Genomic DNA, 22,652 nt, shown 5'->3' with positions numbered 1-22,652 from the left:
TCTGCCGCCACAGACTTCGACTGAGACTAATGCAAGCCAGCTGAGCAGCAGGGGCCTTGACCGACCCCTCTCGCTTGGGTGGTTTCAATTTTTTTGCACAGCCCAGATATCTCAGGGGTAGAGCAAGCTCTCAGCCCTGCCACCCACCCCCCACCCCCACCCCCACCCCCAGCCACCTCTTGCTGCTCAGGCAGGGACCCCGGGTGGGCAATGCTGTGGGTTGAACTGTGTCCCCTGAAAAGATCAGTTCAACTCCTAACCCCCGGTCCCTGTGACTGTGACCTTAGGTGGAGGTAGGGTGTCCGCAGATGTAATGGAGGTTAAGATGAGGTCATCTTGGATTAGGGTGGCACCCAATCCAATGACTCGGCGTCCTTGCAAGAAGAGGGACATTGGACACAGACACCCAGGGAGAACGTGCCGGGAAGAGTCAGGCAGAGAGCAGATGCGGAGGGAGCCAGCAGCCATCGGAAGCTAGGAGGCAGGCGTGGAACACACGGTCCCTCGGCGCCTCCAGAAGGAATCGACCTAGTGAACAACACTTTGATTTCAAACTCTAGCCTCCAGAACTGTGCCGCAGGAAATTTTTGTCCTTGAAGGCGTCCCCGGTATGGCAGCTTTAGGGAACTAGTGCAGCTGATCTTGTTGCTTTGCTGGCCTTCATCACTTTTCATTCCCCCTTTAGCAGGGAGAGGGGCGTGAGCACAAGGACAGCCTGGCCTCCGAACTGCAAAATCCAGGGACGCCTCTGGGCCCCGTCGCTGAGGAGCGGGTCCCCCAGATTGAGCACATCCCCAGTCTGAGCCTCCGTTTCCACGTCGGTGCAAGAAAGATCTCAAACTAGATCCATGTATCCAGGCTTTACCTCCCTACCTCTTTATGCTTTTCACCACATCTCCAGCCACTCTTACGTTATTTTACTTTCTATTTCTATTACGTCAACTTCAGATTGACTCGCGTTTAGAAAACTTTGCTTTGTCCTAAGTCATAATGTCTACAAAATCACCCATTGTTTTTCTTAAATAAATTTGTCTGAGAAAAAGACTTTACATCACTACCATATGAGAAAATCAATACCACTTGCCATCTGTAATGTAAATGTAAAAATAGAAAATACACAGAAAACAAATGGTTTTAGTTGTAGCTAAATACAGTTGCCTGCCAAAGGCCTAAAAGCCAGGCTCGTCTCTAATCCTGCATCCTTGAGCAACCATAAATACGCCATGGACTTCAGTCCTCAAACAACATCATAGATAACTCCTTCTAAAAAAGTCACAATATCTGTAAAGCACAATGACTTATGTTTATCAACCACATATCATGTTCTAGGTGCTATTCTGTATAGTTCATAAATACCACCTCCCTTCATCTTTACAACAATCCTATTAGTAGGCTATGGGCTTCCTAGGTGGCTCAGTGGTAAAGAATCCACCTGCCAATGCAGGAGATGTAGGTTCAATCCCTGGGAAATGGCAAACCACTCCAGTATTCTTGCCTGGAAAATCCCATGGACAGAGAAGCATGGCGGGGCTACCTTTCATGGGGTTGCAGAGTCGGACACAACTTAGCTACTGAACAACAGATGAATAGGGCTACTGTTGTACTTTGGGCTGAAGAAGCTGAGGCACAGAAAGGTTAAGTAATCCAGCCAAGATCACACAGCTTCAAAGGGGCGGGAGCTGAATCTAGACCTTGAAAAGATCCCAGGGTGATCACACGGTAAAAGCGGTTGTTTAAGTGTTTGCAGAAACTTGGTCATGCAAGCAAATATCTGTACATTTAGCACATACCGGGCTGTGATGTAGAATGTCTTTTTTAGTGTGGACTGTGATCAGAGAAGGTTGGAAGCCATTGATATCTTGTGCAACTCTCTCATTTTACATGTGGGAAAGGTGAGTTCCAGAGAGAAGGCTATGTTATCCCTGACACTGTCCCACGCTGGGCAAACACTGGAAGATGAGTCCACCTATCCCTTTTAATAACCTGCCCGAACCTTCCAGGTCAGGGCAATCAGCCCGTCGTCCCAAGGTGCAGTATCGGATGCCCACGTGGTGAACGACCCTATGGCAGGTGACAGCCCATGAGAAAGGTTAAAGCCCCAGCAGGAGCAGATGCTAAGAATCTGGGCCTCCGAGGTCACAGGTCCCACTCCCTCCCCATGGCGGGGTCCTCCTGTGCACCCGTTTGGCCACATCCCTACTTTGGTCCCAGAGGTCTCTAAGGAGGTCATTCAGAGAAGCCTGGAGAATGTAAAGGTCAGGCAGCTGACTGGGGCCCAAATGCAGCAGCAGCTGTGATAGCTCCAGGCTGTGGCTTGAGGGTGTGTCCAATCTTTGGAGCAGCCAGTTCTTGGAGACCACGATCTAGGGCTGGCGCAGCAGAGACTCAAGGTCTGGTGAGACCTGGAGAGGTTGCTGAACACATCAGAAGGGGCCCTTGTTGCCCCAAAGAGGGACAAATACACACAGAGATGGGGATCCCAGGACGAAGTAGCAAGGGCAACAGATGGCCCAACAATCAAGGTTCCAGCCAACAACTAACATACCAGACAGCAACCCATATTCTGGGGGCAGAAGAGATATAGAGATTATGGGCTACACAGCAGGCAAGTACAGTGAGATGTTGGGAACCACTTAACCGCCTCCAAAGAGGAATGGCTGAACGCCATGATTTATCTGTAAGAATCATTGTTGCTGCTGTGTTAGCTGCTCAGTCGTTTCCGACTCTTTGCAACCTCATGGACTGTAGTCCGCCAGGCTCCTCTGTCCATGGCATTTCTCAGGCAAGAATGCTGGAGTGGGCAGGCATTCCCTTCTCCAGGGGATCTTTCTGACCCAAGGATCGAACCCACATCTCCTGCATTGCAGGCAGATTCTTTACCGTCTGAGCACCAGGGAAGCCCTAAGAATGATAATAGCCGACACCAACAAAGTGCCTTGACTGTTCCAAGTACGGCCCTAGGCCCTGTGCATGCACTATGTAGCATCCAGATCCACAACACATCAGCTACTCCTAGAGACCCCATTTCACAGATGGGAAAATCGGGTCCCAGAGAGGTGATTTGTGTGAAGTCACACAGCCAGTAAGTGGTGATGCTGGGATTCAAACCCAGGTGGTTGGTTTTTCTGATGGAGCAGAAGGAGGCCAGAAACCAGAGAATAATCTGGGTGTATCTGGACTAACTTTAAGAGATCTACAAAGCATGCCATTTAGTGACAAATATCAAAGGCAGTTTATAAAACAGGATGAACAGCAAAAAGGTGTTTTATTTTTGTAAGGAATTCTCCAGTGGTGGGAGGAGAAATACACATACACATGCTTACACACACACACACACACACACACACACACACACAGATGTTGCAGAAAGATACAAACTAACATTATTATGTGATTTAAAATAAATACGTGAAAAAAAAATAAATACATGAAAAACTAAAAATAACTATAAAAAGGCAAGTGGATTAGGGTCTGAAGGATGCTGCCTGCCTGGGGCACGCAGACACTACTGAACGTGAAATGACGCTGAGAGAGAGAACTTGGAGACAACAGAGAGAAACGCTGGGACATCAGAAAAACTCTCTGCGAGTTCCCTTGGATCAGGGCAAGAGCTCTCCAGGGTGGGATCTGGGCCCTGGTCCCCCTTTCCTAACAACGTTTAGGAGCAGAAAAGTCCGATTTGTCCTAAGGTACACATTCCGTGTCCCTAGCCTGGTTCCGCCCTGACCTCGGCTTCTCTCTGGGTGAAGATGGATCTGCAGTGTCTGTCTGTCTCGTCTCTAGCCTAATCAACGGTTCCCTGCCTGAGGCTGTGTTTCCTCCCTCCCCTCGCTGTCCACCCTTCATTATCCATTTCAGTCCTCAGCAGAAGGCAGCCCGCCTTGGGCTGGGAGCAGACGGCGCCCTCCTTTTATCTGTGAGGAGTTGCCTTGCCGGCAACTCCTTGCCTTGCCTTGCCTTGCCTCGTGTACCTTGTATAAGCCCATTTGTGTGTGTCTGTAGGTTTTTGTTTGTTTGTTCGTTTTGTTATTTGGTTCCTTTTTGTTTCCCTTTCCTCACTCTCCATCACCTCCTACTCTCTGACCGTACTTATCAGATTTATTCTTTCAGGTTTTCAACACATTTTTCGGACACAGACCTTGCTGTGGGCTCAGTTCCTGCTTCACTGACACATTAGAACTAAAAATGAAAACAAATACACAAGAGGGGCAATGTCAAAGCCCTTCTTTGGGTCTTTGCTCCTTCAAGAATGAAAGGATAAGCTGGGATGAGTCTAGAATGTTCTGAACTGAGCCTCTGGGACCTGGTAGGTATTGTTATAAGCCAAGTTCCATGAATATGGGCTTCAACTGTGCCTGCCTTAAAGCCCTGGACGGAAGGGAGGTCCAGAGATGGGCTGGTGGTCAGAGAGCCTTCCTCCTGGTTGCATCTTCCAGAACCTCCCTACAGTCCATTCACCCCACGGTGGCCACCTGGTCTTTTTTCGAAGATGCAAACCAGACCAACCCTCCCTGCTTGAAAACCTCTGATGGCTGCTCGATCCTCTCAGGATGAAATCTAAACACCTCCACATGGCCACAAGGCTCTTCAAGGTCCGGCTTCACCCACCTTCCAACCTTATCTTCCCCCGTCTACCCTCCTCCAGCCACTGGGCCTCTTGTCTGCCGGAACACTCAAGACTCATGGACACTTTTCTTAATTTCCACATTTAGGCTCTCTACTGATGTTTCTATCAACCAGAAATTGGCGATCCACTAGGGACAACCAGTCTGTGGCATTGTGGCCCCAAGTGCCCTAGAAAGATGGCTAAAATCATGGCTGCCCAGCAGGGCAACTGGAGGACCACCATGGAAGCAGGCAGTGTTGCTCCCGTGTGTCTCCTGCACAGCAGAGGCGGGCTGGCTTTCTAGGTCCAGGTACCTTTTACCTGCTGAGCCCCTTATTCAGCTTGAACTCTGGTCCAACTGACCAAGAAGGCTGATGGGACTGAGAGAGAGAGAGAGAGAGAGAGAGAGAGAGAAAGACAGGACACACACAGAACCCAGAAACCAGGCCGTATGGCTCTTCCACCTCCTTGTACCCTGTCCTAAAGGTTTCAACTCCATCTCTCTCCCCGGGTTCCTCAGTTTAAGTCGATTTAATAAACCACATTATCTGAACATCTTAATTTGTTCTGTGAGCCTTATCCCTGTGACCTCTGGGAGAACAACCTCCCTGGAGGCTGTCACTGCTTCAGGGCAATTTCCCAAGGATGCCACCATTGTCAGTAGAAGGATGGCTGTCCTTTGCTTCGGTTGGATTTTACCAAGACTGGCCAACCATTATGGAAGCTCATGCCGCTGACAGCCACGTGCTGGTGATGTCTGGTTGGCCACACAGCCCAGCTCATCAGCCGCAATCTCATGAGTCTTCCCACCGGTGTGTCTGACTGTTTCATTAGGTTATCTAGTGGAGTCATGCCTGGGCAGTTCATTTGCTCAAAAACACAGTTTATAATTATTTTATAGCAAGGGCATCCTGCTTGACTTTAAAAGATACATGCAAGTAGGTTAAATTATATATGAATTAAATTTCAAGACAGTGAAGGGGTTTTCTAGGACATTTGTAATAAAAAAAAAAGTGAGGGGCACTGGGTCTGATGGGGTTTGTTGTTTAGTCACTAAGTCATGTCTGACTCCTTGCAACTCCATGCACTGTAGCTCGCCAGGCTCCTCTGTCCCTGGGATTTCCCAGGCAACAATACTGGAGTGGGTTGCCATTTCCTCCTCCAAGGGATCTACCTACCCGAGTCAGGGATCGAACCCTCGTCTCCTGCATTGGCAGGAGGATTCTTTATCACCTGCGAAGCCCGATGGGGTTAGGAACTGGGATATAGACAGCCCTGGTGTCCGGGCTGCCGTCTACTCACAGGCTCCCAAGTGCATTCCTAGGGAAACCGAGCTTGAAGATGCAGCTCCTTTTCTGGACCCTAGAGAGACACAGATCAGGAAGCTTTCCCTTTCTCATGGTCCAAATACATCTCGTCCGCACCCCACAATCAGCAATTCCGCATTCAAGACGCACCCAGAACCTGACCGCTTCTCCCACCTCCACCCCCGCTGGTAGCCCAGCCTCCACCGTCTCTTGCCTGACCTACTACCGTCACTTCTGCTCTGGTGTCCCGTTTCACTCTTGTCCCTGCAGCCTGTTCTCTACATGGTGGCCAGAGGGAGCTTGTTAAAACTACTCTGTATCACATCACTTCCCTGCTCAAAGCCCTCCACTCCTCCAAGTCTCCCATCCTAAAGCAGAAGCTGGAGTTCTCGCCATGGCGCGAAGCCCTCATCTCCACTGCCCTCCTCCACCCGCTTACTCTGTTCCAGCTGCATGGGTCATCCTGACCTTCCTCAAGCACGTGAGACCTGGACTGCTTACCTACCATGTGGATCCCTCCTCTGAAGGCCTTTGCTCAACTCTTCCTCCGTGGAGTCTTCCCACTCTAAAAAAAAACATGCACCCTCCAGTGCTTCCTTCTATCGATTTTACCTTAATTCTTATTCTTACCATCTCACATCCTATACGCTTTGTTTTTCATATTTATTATCTGTCTCCTGCCGCAGAACCTCAGCTTGTGGAGAGCAGGCTTTGCGTCTGTTTCCATCTATACATGTTTGCGTTCTGGCAGTGCCTTGGAGTCAGGCTCAGAGACAACGTAACGGGGAGTTGTTTGCTGGTGCTGGTGTCCGCTCTTTGAGGGCGAGGCCTCTAAAATAAGCACAGAGTCTCTCGTCCAGATGTCAGTCCTTTCCACGGTCACCATGGAGAACAGCGTTAGCAACATGGTGGCCTGGGGGTGCGGAATCCAGTCTGTAGCTGCGCTTTGTTTTGACCTGCACAGTAGTTCTTTTAATTTGCTGCCACCAATTTAAGCTTTGTTTTTTAAATTGGGAAATATCTGAGAAAATTCCAGATCTCGTTTTTTGTTTTGAAAATTTGAGATAACTGACCCATGCATAAAACAAAAGGAGCTGCCCCCTTATGTAGGGTTGGGGCTCCTCCATTCATTACCCACATCACTTGGGCTGGTAGGCGTGTCTTGGACCAGATGAAGAGATCAGGCTTGGAGCAGACAGCTGCGGAGTCTGCCTTGGCCCTACTTCGCGGTGCTTTACTGATGCAATTTTACATGTGTTTTGCCATCATTTGATTATCGTCTATCTCCCGACTCTGGGCTGTGAGCTCTATGCAAGTAGGGACCTTCTCTGTCTTGCTCACCTTTGTGCCCTTAGCACCTGGTGCAGAGAAGAGGCTCTATTAATATTTGCTGCAATAATGGTCGTAGGAAGGTGGCAGCCTTGCCCCTCCTTCTCAGTTCCACATTCAGGGGACTTACACTTATGAAGCCCTCAGTAATGGACCTTTGGACATGGGTTTGGGTGGACTCCGGGAGCTGGTGATGGACAGGGAGGCCTGGTGTGCTGCGGTTCATGGGGTCACAAAGAGTCGGACACGACTGAGCGACTGAACTGAACTGAACTGAATTGACTGAATAGACCTTTGCCTTGAAAATATCTCTCATAGCAGGAGGCAAGAGCAGAAGGAGATGAAGCATCTGCAAAGAAGAAATTTTAAAAATGTTCCTTTGCTTTAAAAAAAAATCATTTATTTCTGTATTTTTGGCTGCGCCGGGTCTCTGTTGTTATGTGTGGGTTTTCTCCAGTTGTAGCATGTGGGCCTCTCCTTGTGGTGGCTTCTCTTGTTGCAGAGCATGGGCTCCGGGGTGAGAGGGCTTCAGTAGTGATGGCTCACGGGCTCAGTTTCTCTGCGGCACGTGGGATCTTTCTGGACCAGGGATTGAACCCATGTCCCATGTATTGGCAGGTGGATTCTTAACCACTGGACTACCAGGGACGTCCTCTTCCTTTGCTTTTAAATGTCTCAGAAAAATCTACAGCTTAGTTAGATGGGGCTATCACAACAAAACGCCACAGAGTGGTTTAACCAGCAGAAATTTATTTCCACAGTTCTGGAAGCTGGAAGTCTGAGATCAGGCTGCTGCCTGATCTGGTTCCGGATGAGAGCTCTCTTCCTGGCTTCAGATGGCCATGGTCTCGCTGTGTCCTCATATGGCCTTTCCTCAGGGTGTAAGATGAGAGAGAAAGAGACCTCTCTCTTCCTTTTCTTGTAAGGACGCCAATCCCATCAAGAGGGCCCCACCCTCAAGACCTAACCTAACCCTAATCACCTCGGAAAGGCTCCATCTCCAAATACCATCATGCCGGGGGTTAAGACTTCAACACGTGGATTTCAGGGGTACAAAAGCATTCAGTCGATAATGCCTACTAGTCATCCTCATTCAACTCCAGAAGTAACCAGGTTTAGAGCTGGGTTTTAATCATCTCTTAAGAGTTGTACTGCCTAATATGGCAGCCACTAGCCACATTTATGTTTGATACAATTAAATAAAATAAAACAAAGTAGAAATTTCAGCTCCTCATTTGCCTTGGCCACATTTCAGACGGGACCAGGCGTGTCCAGGGTGGTGTGGCCATGGACGTCAGCCACTTTTCAATGCTCAACAGCCACACATGGTTCACTTCAGTTCAGTTGCTCAGTCGCGTCCAACTCTTTGCGACCCCATGGACTTAGTAGCCACCATGTGGGACAGCACAGATAAAGAACGTTTCCATCATCATCACCAAAAGGTCTACAGGCCAATGCTGGCTTTTGTGCACTGTCATTTATCAAAATCCCTGCTGGTCCCCAAACTAACTCTCAATCTCTCCAGCTGTTTTCATCTGTCACCTCCAGCAGCTTCTGGAGCTGAGGGTGACCAAATCAAACTTGCTACACAACCATAGGAAAAGACCATCCATTTAGTTTTGATATGTCCTAAATCCAGAAGACTTCAGCTCAAGCAGGAGGCAGCAAGCCTGCCAACACGCATGAAGGTCTCTAGAAAGCAGCCACCAGGGTGGAGGCGCTGCGTGGCACAAGAGTGCTGACAGGTATCGGAAAACTTCACCCACTTCATCGTGTGCAGAGAGTTGCTGATTCACTCCAGGAAACCTGACCCCCAGCCAGGAACCCGAGGAATGCCAAGCCTGGCTCCTGTCTTGACCGACACAGTGAGACCAGGCAGACTCAGACTGCTCAAAACTAGCTGAGCCAGGATGGCTTGAAAGTTGCTGCTGCCAAGCAGAAATAGGGAAATACTTGACTTCACCAGGAAGCCACTGGGCTCCAACTCAGCTATAACTATACCTACAACTCCAGTCTTTTGGGACGTGCCTCGGTGGTGAAATAAATCAGAGATGGGGACCAAGGTGGGTGATAGTTCTGGCTCCCCAGGTCATCACTTGGCTTGGAATTTTCTCCTTCCATTCCTGGTCTCGTAATCTGTGGTTCAATTACGAAAATACAGAACCAGATTGCAAGACAGAGGCATAAACAGCAGCTTTATACATGTGTGTCTGCTTCACAGGTATTTTAAAGAGTGTTTAAATCCATTGCCAATACTGAAGAAGAATGAGAGAAGGAGGAAGTGGAAACCCATCCCAGTATTCTTGCCTGGGAAATCCCATGGACAGAGGAGCCTGGTGGGTTATAGTCCACAGGGTCGCAAAAGAGTCGGACACGACTTAGCGATAGTCAATAGTTTTGAGGGAATTCCCTGGCAGTCCAGTGGTGAAGATGCCACGCTTCCACTGGAGGGTGCAGGTCTGATCCCTGGTTAGGGAACTCACACGTCACTCAGCCAAGAAAATAAAAAAAAACAACTTTGTGAACTGAATAGAAATGAAAATATGATATATCAACATAAAAATTATTGAAAATATATACCTTTGAGGATTTTCTTGAAAAATGAAAGATCTGGCCTCTCCGGGTTCCCATTCTAATACAGCAACAAGGAGCTGAAGCTGAATAACACCCACCCCTTAACTTTGATGGGCCTGTACTCTCTAACTGCCACGGACCCTATCACTCCCTATAACAGTACATCTGGCTCATTTCTCTTTTAATTAGAAAAATCATATCCTAGAGCAGCTTAATTCATAGAACTGTAGAATCACTTGAAAAAGAGTATGTGTTTCTGATTTGACATGTTAACCTTTCCTTCCAGTGTACTGCTTGTTTTTTGTCTTGTTTTTGTTGTTCCAACATGACTTCTGGGGTTCTTTGCCATACCAGAACAAGGACAAAGACAAAGACAAAAAACCACTCAAAGACTGTCAAATTTGTGAGCCTTTTCATCGATGGCATCTGGATTTCTTAGTCATGACGTCCAACTGTTGTCAAGGTCATAAAAATTTTGATTCATTCTTGCTCTAGAACTTTTAAAAAATTTGTTGTTGTTCTAAGTTGTTGTTCAGTCATGTATGACTCTTTGTGACCCCAGGAACTGCAGCCCACCAGGCTTCCATGTCCTTCACCATCTCCCGAAGTTTGCTCAAACTCATGTCCATTGTGTCAATGACGCCGTCCAGCCTTACGAGTTTATTTAAATGGTAAGCATTGAAAACGTTATTTTGCTGCTCCTCAGGGAGGCATCTACATCACTGAGCATGGACTGAACCCCGGCTTCCTACACTGGCATAGTGGAGTCTTAGCCACTGGACCACCAGGAACGTTCCTTGTTCTATAACTTTATAGTTTTACTTTTGCCATTTAAATTTTTGATCCACTTGGATTTCTTTCTGGTATATAGTAATAGGGATGGATCTCCACCCTCCACCCCAAGATGGCTAACCAGTTGTTCCAACACCATTCTCTGAATATTCTATCTCCTCCCATGTGCTCAATTTCCTGACATGTTTGGTCTCATTGCGGACTTTACGGTCTCCTCTATTACTCAATCAGTCTATTCCAATATCAGAATCACACTATTTTGATTAGTAAAGCTTTACATTTCTTCTTTTTATTGTTAATTTTTTGGGGGGCTGCATCACGCATCGTGTGGGATCTTAATTCCCCAACCAGGATTGAACCCTCACGCCTTGCAGTGGGAGAACGGAATCTTAACCACTGGCCCACCAGGGAAGCCCCTCCAGCTTTATGTTTCAATACTGGTGTGCCTAGTATCTTAGCACTCTTCTTTGGCAGTTTTTCAAGTCTAACCTCTGAGTTCACAGAAAAGAAAACAAATTGATCAAAGATCTGAAAGGATGCTTACCCTTGTAAGATACAATTAGAAATTAGTGGCACACTGAGATACTTTTTTTTCATGCAAAAACTCCAATAGCAAGATTATACTGGGTTGGCAAAACAGGCACTCTCATAGACTGCTGGTAGGAGTCTAGGATAGGCTCCCTATGGAGGGTAAGGTGGAGATACTTAAAAATCTAAACATGGACTTTCCCCTTGACTCTTCTGGGAACTTGTCTATCAGATATACTTGTAGAAAAACAAAATGATACACATATAGGAGTATATTTATAGCTTACTGGTGGTAATTGCAAAAGACTGGGAATACCCCATAAGGAACTGGTTAAATCATTTACAGCATATCATTCAATGGAATAATAGGCATCTGTAGAAAGAATGAGGAAGCGCTTTCTACAGACTGACTGAGAAAGTTCCGCAAGGTATATAACTAAGTTAAGAAAGCAAAGTACAGAGAGTACGCACACTATGTTTCCCAGGAAAACAATATACACAAAGGTTTTGCTATAATCTGAGAGGCCATGGAGTTGTGTAAAATTGTGCGCTAAAATAATGGGGCTTATGGGAAAAAGCAGGATTCAAGCAGATTGCTAAAAAGCCATGCAACTTAGTAACCACAGCATTAATGAAAGCAATAATAATCCCAATAAAAATAATAGCACAGTGAAAAAATAAATAAGTACTCCACAGGGAGGTGCCATGTTAAATACAGGACTTCCCCTCAAAAAGAAGGTAAAGGTACCTTGATGGGGGGAGCGGTGAAGGATAACAGAGGTGTCGAATCATGGAGACAAGGGCAAAGTACACAAAGATTAGGGGAAGCGGCAACATAGATTCTTCAAAAACAGAGCACATGGCCAAATTGAGGTCAGAGGAAGAATACGGGTCACTAGAGGCAGAATTATTTCTACAAGGTTTGTTGTCTTTACCTGTGTTAAGTATTTTGCGTTCAGCTGCTGTTACCACGTGTGATGGAAAAAAGTGCCGATGAATCAGGGCAGCGGTACCTCCAGTTCTGGCCAAGACCGAGACCCAGGGCCTGGTCTCCCTTTCACAGGAAATGGTTTAAAAACTGGATTGCCAAGACACTGGGCATCAGATAACAAAAGACAATGATGCCTTCGACTAATACACACCGCTCTATTTAAAATGGATAACCAACAAGGACCTCCTACTGTAGCAGGGGACTCTGCTCAGTGTTATGTGGCAGCCTGGATGGGAGGGGAGTCTGGGGGAGAATGGCTACACGTATATGTATGGTTGAGTCCCTTTGCTGTCCACCTGACACTATCACAACATTGTTAATCGGCTATACTCCAACAATAAAAAGTTCAAAAAATAAATAAATAGGTCAGTGATTAGAAAGGTAAAAAAACAAAACAAAAACCCAAGGAAAGAAAGACCATAATGCTTGAAAGAAAGGAAACAGGTGGTGATCTGTAAGATTCTCTCCAGCGTGGGGAGCATCCAGGGAGGCGGACCCAGGCGGCTCCCCAGCGTTCTCTCTGAATTGAGGAGATGGAGCTGCAAGTCCAGGGAGGCCAAGGTGGTTAGACTTTACAGGGCAACGTACCAGAAAAGAGAGGGCTTCACGGAGAGAGTGCACTGGAGATTTGCCAAGCTCCCCGTGAGGGCTCCCTTGAGCAATGACTAGCATATGCTTGTGAAGAAGTTACTCCAGGCCAGGAGAGAACCACTTGAAATGATCAAAAGGAACAATCCTCAGAGCTCATAACAGAATTGAGAATAGTTCCTGTTCCCACCAACACGACTGGAAAACCTCTTATTCCTGGGGCATTGAGAGGAATACTCAAGAGAGGCTTGGCTCAGTCCTGGGAAAACCTGTTAGGTAGAGAGAGCCCTAGACCAGATGCTGTTCTGTCCCCCTCAACAAAGCTTGAAGCAAGACTCAAAAGACTCAATCTATTTCCATGTAACAACGGCATCCCAGAGCAAAGCTCAAGAATAGTCACACAAGTAGAAAAATATCCAGCAGTCAACCACGCAAGACTCACAATGTCTGACATCCAATCAAAGCTTATCAAGCAAGCATTCCCTGGTGGTTCAGGGGATAAGACTCTAAGCCCTCAGTGCAGGGGGCCTGGGTTCAAACTAGACCCCATGTGCTGCAACTAAGTGTTTGCAAGACACGACCAAAAATCCTGCATGTTTTAAACTAGAAGATCTCTCGTGCCGCATCTAAGACCCAGCACAGCCAAATAAGTAGAAATAAACATTAAAAGAACTTATCAAGCATGCAAAGAAGCAGGAAAATATAACTTATAATGAGAGAAATCAATGCAAATGTTAAAATGACACAGGTGACAGAATTAGTAGATAAGCACATTAAAACGGTACTGTGTACTGTCCAAGGGGCCAGAGGAAAGCTTGGGAGTGTTAAACAGAGACATGGAAGGAAAAAAAAAGACCCATATAAAACTTTTAGAGATGAAAAATATGTATAAGATGAAAAAGAAATCACTGGAGAGTAATTAACAAGCAAATCAGATACTGCAGAAGAAAAGATTGATTAACTTGAAGACATGGGGAGGATATTTGAATAATACCCCCACATTTTCCAAGTTTGATGAAAACTATAAACTCACAGATCTAAGAAGCTCAATGAACACAAAGCACTAGAATCACAAAGACTACATCAAGGCCCATCAAAATTAAATTACTTCAAACCAATGATAAGGAGACAATCTTAAATGAACCAATACACCTTTGGAGTTCCCTGCCATCATTTCCTTGTTTATGAATCACATGTGAGTTGATTCCTGGCATAGAAATATGTAATGTGATAGACTGCGCTCATGTTTGCTTGTATTTGCAAGAGGAAATTCCGGTTGGGTTCACAAGAACCTAGAACAGGGGCTAAGTACTGGGGATTTAGAAGCTGAGTGGATGTTGGATGAGGGTGGGATAGAGATTTCTGTAGATGTTTAAAGTAGCTAAATGCATAACCTGCTTAAAAAATTAATATAAAGGAGTAACTTTAAATATATCTTTTTTTTTGTTATTATAAAAGGAAATATACTGGGAACTTTCCTCATGGTCCAGTGGGTGGGAGTCCACCTGCCAGTGCAGGGAACACGGGTTTGATCCCCGGTCCAGGAAGATCCTACACGCCTCAGGGCAATTAAACCCGTATATCACAATTACTGAAGCCCATGTGCCCTAGAGCCTGCGCTCTGCAGCAAGAGAAACCACTGCAATGAGAAACCTGTGTACTGCAATCCAGAGTAGACCCTGCTTGCTGGACCAGAGAAAGTCCGAGCGCAGCAATGAAGATTCAGTGCAGTCAAAAATGAAAAGTGAAAGTGAAAGTCTCTCAGTCGTGTCTGACTCTTGCAACCCCATGGTCTATAGAGTCCATGGAATTCTCCAGGCCAGAATACTGGAGTGGGTAGCCATTCCCTTTGCCGGGGTATCTTCCCAACCCAGGAAATCGAACACAGGTTTCCTGCATTGCAGGTGGATTCTTTACCAGCTGAGCCACCAGGGAAGCCCAGTGCAGTCAAAAATAAATTAAAATTTTAAAAAAGTAAATAAATTGGCAGGAGGAGAATTAAGGAATGGTGGCTAACGGGTGTGGAGTTTCTTTTGCAATGATGAAAATATTGTGGGATTAGATAGGGTGATGGTTGCACAACTCTGTGAATACAGTAAAATCACTGAATCTACACTTTAAAAATGGTGAATTTTATGGTGTATTAATTAATCTCATCAAAAAATAAAATGAAAATACAGGAAAAAAGGAACACATGCGTGATCATCATGAAAAAAATTTAGAGAAAGAATTTTAACACAGGAAGGGGCCTAACAGCTTCCCAGGTGGTGCTAGTGGTAAAGAACACCCTGACAATGCACGAGATATAGGAGGCTGGGGTTTGATCTCTGGGTGGGGAAGATCCCCTGGAGGAGGGCATGGCAACCCACTCCAGTATTCTTGCCTGGAGAATCCTATGGACAGAGGAGCCTGGTGGGCTACAGTCCAAAGGGTCGCAAACAGCCGGACACGACTGAAACAGTTGAGCACGGGGACTAATGGTCGTTACAACCAGGGCTTCCCAGTGAGCAGAGAACATTAGTTTAGGGAAAAGGTCCCTGTTCAAATCTACCTGGGAAAACGGACTACTGAATTCCACTCCTGGAGAGTCACAAGGCACATTAGTCTGCAAAGGCTCTGAAAAGTCCTATGTGTGTGTGTGTGCTTCAGTCGTGTCCGACTCTGTACGACCCCAATGGACTGCTTGCTCCTTGGAAGAAAAGCTATGCCCAACCTGGACAGCATATTAAAAAGCAGAGACATTACTTTACCAACAAAGGTCCATCTAGTCAAAGCTATGGGTTTTCCAGTAGTCATGTATGGATGAGAGAGTTGGACTATAAAGAAAGTTGAGTGCCGAAAAATTGATACTTTTTGTACTGTGGTGTTGGAGAAGACTCTTGAGAGTCCCTTGGACTGCAAGGAGATCCAACCAGGCCATCCTAAAGGAAGTCAGTCCTGAATATTCATTGGAAGGACTGATGCTGAAGCTGAAAATCCAATACTTTGGCCACCTGAGGTGAAGAACCAACTCATGGGAAAAGACCCTGATGCTGGGAAATATTGAAGGCGGGAGGAGAAGGGGAAGACAGAGGATGAGATGGTTGGACGGCATCACCGACACGATGGACATGAGTTTGGGTAAGCCTGGGAGTTGGTGATGGACAGGGAGGCCTGGTGTGCTGCAGTCCATGGGGTCGCAAGTAGTTGGACACGACTGACTGACTGAACTGAACTAAACTGCCAGGCTTCTCTGTCAGTGGGATTCTCCAGGCAGGAATACTGGAGTCGGTTGCCATTCCCTTCTCCAGGGGATCTACCCCATCCTGGGATCAGACTCGAGTCTCCTAAGTCTGCCTACATTGGCAGGAGGGTTCTTTGCTACTAGCAGCACCTGGGAAGCATGCTCAGCTGGTAAAGAATCTGCCTGCACTGCGGGAGACCTGGGTTCAATTCCTGGGTTGGGAAGATCACCTGGAGAAGGGAACGGCTATCCACTCCAGTATTCTGGCCTGGAGAACTCCAAAGAGTTGGACACGACTGAGCGAAAAGTGCTACAGTGAAGACATCTAAGTTCACACTACACACTATTTACAAAGCGTATTTGATGTATTTGATGATGACCTTTCCCAACTTCTTTATTTTTCAGTGGGTATTTGTAAGTGCCAGAGCTTTGAAACACAGATCATTAGAGTTCAGTGACTTGTCCAAAGTCACACATCTGGCTGGAGCCAGAGAAGGTGCTAGGTTTCATGAATCCAGCACAAACCAACCTCAGAGGTCTCTGAGTGAAATCATTGGCTTAGTCTCTTCCACTGGACTTTTAATTTTCCTATGCATCCCTGGTGGCTCAGAGTTTAAAGCGTCTGCCTGCAATGAGGGAGACCTGGGTTCGATTCCTGGGTGGGGAAGTTCCCCTGGAGAAGGAAATGGCAACCCACTCCAGTATTCTTGCCTGGAGAATCCCAAGGACGGAGGAGCCTGGTGGGCTACAGTTCACTGGGTCGCAGAGTCGGACACGACTGAGTGACTTCATTTCACTTCACTTCATGCATCCTCAAATCATACATTTCCATGTTGCTCTCGAAAGGCTTATGTTGGATTCTGAGCTTACTATTAACAATCCCTGTTATTGATGTTATTTAGTCGCAAAGTCATGTCCGACTCCTGCAATCTCATGGACTGTAGCCCACTGAGGCTCTTCTGTCCATGGGATTTTCCAGGCAAGCATAGTGCATTGTGATTTCCTCCTCCAGGGGATCTTCCCGACCCAGGGACTGAACCCACATCTCCTGCATTTGCAGGTGGATTCTTTCCCACTGAGCCACCAGGGCAGCCAAACAACCCCTGACTTTGGTAAATAATAGTAAAGAGGAATTCCCCCAGAAGAAGGCTCTCCCACTGTTTGTAAGGCCCACCGCCCCGCCCCCATCCACCATATTTCACCAGCAGGGAATCTGATGCTAATGTGGGTGGCTCAACAGTCTCAAATTGGTATTCCTCGTTTCTCTTACCAAAACTACTTCCTAAAAAGGAGAGTTCAGGAAAGAGAAATGAATTTGGGGAAACCATAATACCATCAAATCAGACATTAGGATGAAAATAATATTTAACATTTATAGTGCACTTAGCTTGTGCCCATGCCGTTCTGAATATCTCACACACATTAACTCATTTAATTATTGCAGCACCCCATGCGTGGGTACAGTTCGTATCCCCATTTTACAGGGAAAGAGACTGAGGTACCAAGAGGTCACAAGGCTCAAAGTCACATGCTGGCGCACAGGGAACAACTGGGAAGTTAGCTCAGCCTGACTTCAGCGTTACTGCCTTTAACTCTCATGCTATAGAAGCAGCGAGAGAAATAATAAAAAGTACACCCAGTCTTGAAGGACTTCATCTGATTGCTCATGGCCGTTCTGTGCAGTCCCCCAATAGCCCCATGGGCTCCCTGCTCGTGCTGTGATGCTGGTCCCACAGGTGAGGAAAGGGATGCCTGGAGAAACCAAGCACCTCATCCAGGTCCCGCCGCGGGACACAGCGCTGACTGCAGCCGGGTCCAGGGCTCTTAACCCCTCGGGAGCACAGGTAAGTTCTTAAAACACACTCTCAAGAGTTTTTGTTTGTTTGTTTTTTTCTTCTTTTTAATCTTTGTGGCCGTTTCCATGAACAGCAGTGTTTTAGCAGGAGAAGCCGAAATGGAACAACAAAAAAATCGAACTCATAAGAAATACATTTCAGCTGCGAAAACCCCTGGGTGAACTTAAAAAAGAAAATAAACAGCCATGAAAAGGCTACAGGGGCTGTGAACTTTTCTTTTCTGCGTTTACTGTACATTTGGCAGTGGGGCAATGCTATATTAGCAGATACGGATCTCCAAGCAGGGCCGTGGGGGGCAGGGGAAATGGCTCTGCTGAAGTTTCTGGAAGTTTCTGAGATCGGGTAGAAGACCCAGCAGGAGGCATTTTTAATGCTTTCCAATGCTTACCCTACACAAGTCACGCTGCTGCTGTCGTGCCTCAGTTTACCCATCTGTAAATGATGGAGTGGTTCCCACTCAGGGACTTATTTTTACTTCTATAAAATGATGATTTTAAATTCTTAAAGAAAAGGACTCAGCTCAGCTTCTGAATATGGACCAATTTGACTCCAAGTTGGTGCTTTCAGGCCCCAAACTCAGTCTCAATCTCTCTTGATTCCCTTCTTTCAAAAACCCTACGCTTAACCAACATCTTCCATTCTGAAAGGCACACAGAGTCGTTGGAGAGTTTATTTCTCCTCTGGAACAACTTGAAAAAAAAGTTAATAGGAAGCACATGGGCATGGTGTGTGAGCCTTCTGTGTGTTTGCATTTGAAAAAAAAAATACTTAAGGAGGAATATGTCAGGCTTGCAAAATGCCTGGGCTGTCTCAAGAGCAGTTTATGGCCATTAGCATTAGACTGAAGGCAGTTAATTGGGACAAAGTCCAGCTGGCATCTGGGCCATGAAGACGATAAGAAAATAACCTGGACTATTCCCATGGTCCAGTGGGAGTGGATCAGGAGATGTTTTTCTATTTGTGAGGGCTGATGGGGGTGGGGTCTGGGCCAGGGCTCATCCACGGAGGTTGGTCTTCTAGAAGGATCTATGAGAGTGTGGAAGGCGGACTGGTGTTGGGGTTATGTGCCTGGGCTCTGGAGGGGAACTGCCTGGCTTGAAATTCCACTGCCCACAGCCAGGTGACCTTGGGCAAGCCACTTTACCCCGGTGTGCCTCGGTTTTCCCACCTGTAAGATGGGGATACAACAGAACCTACATCACAGAGCTGCTGGGAAGGTCAAGGGGAATGGTGTATGTGCAGAACGAGGGCAGCATCTGGAGTCTGAAGGAGTCTGGGAAACAGCACTTGAAGGGAACAGCACAGGCTCTGGAACTCTACCCTGAATCCCGGCTCTCATCACTTCCTGGCCCTGTGATCCTTGGGTAAACCACTTCCTCATGTTCACTGTGTTTAAAGCAGCGCTGATGGAGCCTGCCTCCTGTAACTTCTGTAAGGACCAGAGAAGAAATTACATATTCTCTACGTCCCAGTCCAGGGGCGCCTCCTGCTGCTTCACTTTCCAGTCTCATATCCCTTTCTCACTACCCCCAGATTCCAGTCTCCACTGGAGTCTTTCAACACTGCAAGTCTTTCCTGCCTCCAGACCTTTGCTCCCGCTGGTCCCTCTGCCTGGGCTCTCCAGTCTCCAGCTATTCACAGGCTGGTTCCTTTCCATCACTCAGGCCTCCTGACCATCTGGGCCATGTCCATCACCACTCCCTTCAGCAAGGCCCATCACAGCACCCTGTTGGTTTGGTTCTTCATGCGATTTAGCACAATCTGTTATGATCGACTTATTTAATTGCTCATTGTCTGGCTCCTTAGAAGCCCTGAGGCAGTCACATACATTTCTATCGGAAAAGCTGAAAAAAGAACTGGTTAAGATGGTTAAGATCAATCCAAATATAAGTCCAAGTTCAGGGTCTTCAACAGCCTTTATGATCAGGATTGTGCTATCATTTACTCCCAACTTGAAGATGGGTCCCTGCACCTTATCCCCTTCAGTGGGACTCAGAAAAGACCCCCAGGGAGACAGAGGTGCCAACAGAAGCAGAGGAGGCAGGAGTTACCACAGCAAAGAGCAGGCTTTGAGTCAGATTTGGGGCTGGGAATCCACCAGGCCCCCAAGACACTTCTTGCAACCTGTTTCTCACTGCACCTGCAGTAAAATCTAAGCTCCTTGCCCTGATGCTGGGCGGGTCAGGCAATCCCTCTATGACTCAGTTCTGTCTCCTGTAAAATGGGGATAATACTAGAACCAACACTTTGTGGAGTGTCATGAAGGTGGTATGAGATCATAAGCAGGTTTGCATGGCATGTGGTGAGTGCTGGGTTAACGTTAGGTGATGGCATCATCAACAAACTCCACTGCAAATCTTTACATGGATGGTCTTCCAACGTCTAGGCATTAATGCTCATCACCTCCTTTCTCTTACATACCCCTAAGATCATTTGCTGTCTCTTCATAATGCTTTTTTCCTGAAAGGATGCCCTTAACATCCATTTAAATTGTCTCCTTAATTAAAAAGACAAAGCAGCAAAACTTGCAAAGATTTTTTTCAAAGAAATGTAGCATCGTGCATTAGCCTACCACCTTGTCATTACTCTTTCAATTTTGCACATTACTTTTCAGACTCTTGGTGGTCATTCTTACCAGCTTTCAAGAAGGAAAAAAAGAATACCAGGGTGAGGATGCCCCAGATTACTGCCACCAGCCATCTACTCCATGTATCAGCTCTGATGCACTCCCCACGGGGCACCGGAGAAGGGAAGGGGCCTTTGGATGGTGACAGGTGGGATCAGGAGGATGCAGCAGGCCAGTGCCTTAGGGTACCTGGGGTTGGTGGGAGTTACACTGGAGTTTCTTCCCTTTCTAAGGCGGAGCCTGGAACCTCCTCCCTGGAATAACAACGCTTTTACTTGCTGTCCAGTATTCCCAACACCTGTCACTTCTCTGAGTCTACAATGGACTCGCCTGTCCCATCACACTTCAAATCAAAGCCAACACCTCCCCTCTGCCCTCAAGGCCCTGCATGATTTAGCCCTGCTCTCCCCCAAGACTCTCTCCTCTTATATCTTCCTAATCCTGCTCCAGCCCCACTGGCCCCTATTTTGTGCCCTAAACACATTAAGACACTCCTCCGCCTGCCCCCACCCCAGAGCTTTGGCACAGGCTGTTCCTTCTGCCAGGCATGCTCTTCCCCCTGGTCTGCACAGCGCTGGTTCTGCCTCATACTTAGGCCTCTGTCCAATGTCACATCTTCCCAGAGCCTCCCTTGATGACTCTATGAAAAGTTACCTCTCCCGCCTCTCCAGACCCCTCAACTATTCATCACTCTCTGTCCCAACACCACGTTTATTGGCTTCATGGCATTCAACCCCTTCTGAAATTAGCCATTTGCTATTTGCTGCCTTGTTTAATTGTCAGTCTCTCCCTCCTGCCCTTGTAATCGCCACGAGGGCAGAAGTTGTTATCTCCTCTGCCCACCACTGCAACTCTGCTACTTGAGATAGGTCCTGGCACACAGTAGGTACTCAAAGCTGCTGAATAAATGAACGAACGACTGGACACCCGACTTGGGCAGTGCCTTAGAGACGGCAGGGAGGGGCGCGGCGCTGCACTCACCGTGCATCTGGTAGGTGTACGGGCTCTGTCCAGAGGGTGGGGTGCTGAAGCTGGAGCCGTAGCTGAGGAAGCCACTCTGGCCGGGGGAATGGCTCAAGCTGTCTTCTGTCTTGATGCCTTGGAAGGGGAAAAAGAAGCACCAGGCACACACAATTAGGATGCTTCCTTGTCACCCGCAGAAGAACTATGGAATTAAGACAGCATGCGGTTTTATCAGCTTCCAAACTGATTGCAAACTGGTGGTCTGTGAGCGGAAGCTACTCTACTTCGGCTCTAACTCAGTCCCACGTGTCCTTCTTGGCCTGTGTATTTTAAAGGAAAACCTGAAGTTGGTTGCTTTTGTTTAAAAATCAGGAGATTTCACCCCCAAAGTCTAGACTTATGGCCTCTCTTGAGCAACAGGATGATCTAGAAACCTCATGACTATGTTCCCACATGACAATACACTGTCCCCAGAAGCTCCCCAATTTGTGAGTTTCCCAGGTCACCATGGTTCCCATACTGACTCTGAGACATGGAGGTTGGTTTTTAAGGTGCTATTTTTCACCACAGTTTTTTTTGGGTGTTTTTGTTTGTTTTTACATCCTGGGACATGTTCAAAAGTGAGAAAGGGAAAGGCAGGCTAAGTGGATCTCATCTTTTGCACATGTGGTCAGCTTCCTGCCCGACTCTGAGGGTAATGAGTTTATAACCCCCTACTCCAAGGACTGGGGTCTTCCCAGGTGGCTCAGGGGTAAAGAATCCATCTGTCAGTGCAGGAGCTGGAGAAGAAATGAGTTCCACCCCTAGGTTGGGAAGATACCCCAGAGGAGGACACGGCAACTCACTCCAGTATTCTTGCCAGGATAATCCCATGGACAGAGGAGGCTGGCAGGCTACAGTCCATGGGGTGGCAAAGAGTCAGACACGACTGAGTGACTGAGCATGCACGCCAAGGACTAGCTGCATGCATGACTTAAAAGTCCAGCAGGATTTGGAGTGAAGGTATTAAATGAACCACCTTCCCTCTGTAAAGATGATGCCATTTAATCTTAAGACATACTCTGCCCTCTTCTCATGGAGGGACCTACTTATCCAAAAGTCACTGTTACAAATCTGCCTTCTGCTTTAGCCAAAGTCTGACATGCTTCTCCAAGGCACGGGCACCCATTCCAAGAGCAGCTGGCTGGAGAAGGAACTGCATTGAGGGAGGAAGCTGATCTATCCTCAGTAGCCCATATATGGCATTTTTATTGAACACATAATCAATTT

The 22,652-nt window shown here is 47.1% G+C and overlaps 1 protein-coding gene across 1 annotated transcript in view; it reads right to left on the bottom strand.

Moving 5' to 3' along the window:
- Positions 1-22,652, bottom strand: part of EYA2 (EYA transcriptional coactivator and phosphatase 2) — a 258,893-nt gene that overhangs the window by 125,805 nt on the left and 110,436 nt on the right. The window contains exon 5 of the mRNA XM_069548701.1: positions 21,402-21,518. Within this exon, the coding sequence (XP_069404802.1) occupies positions 21,402-21,518 (117 nt within the window). The remainder of the gene's footprint in view (positions 1-21,401; positions 21,519-22,652) is intronic.

Source organism: Ovis canadensis, chromosome 13 (genome assembly GCF_042477335.2).
Source record: "Ovis canadensis isolate MfBH-ARS-UI-01 breed Bighorn chromosome 13, ARS-UI_OviCan_v2, whole genome shotgun sequence".
Taxonomy (NCBI): Eukaryota; Metazoa; Chordata; class Mammalia; order Artiodactyla; family Bovidae; genus Ovis; species Ovis canadensis.
This window is presented reverse-complemented; position numbering and strand designations above follow the sequence as displayed.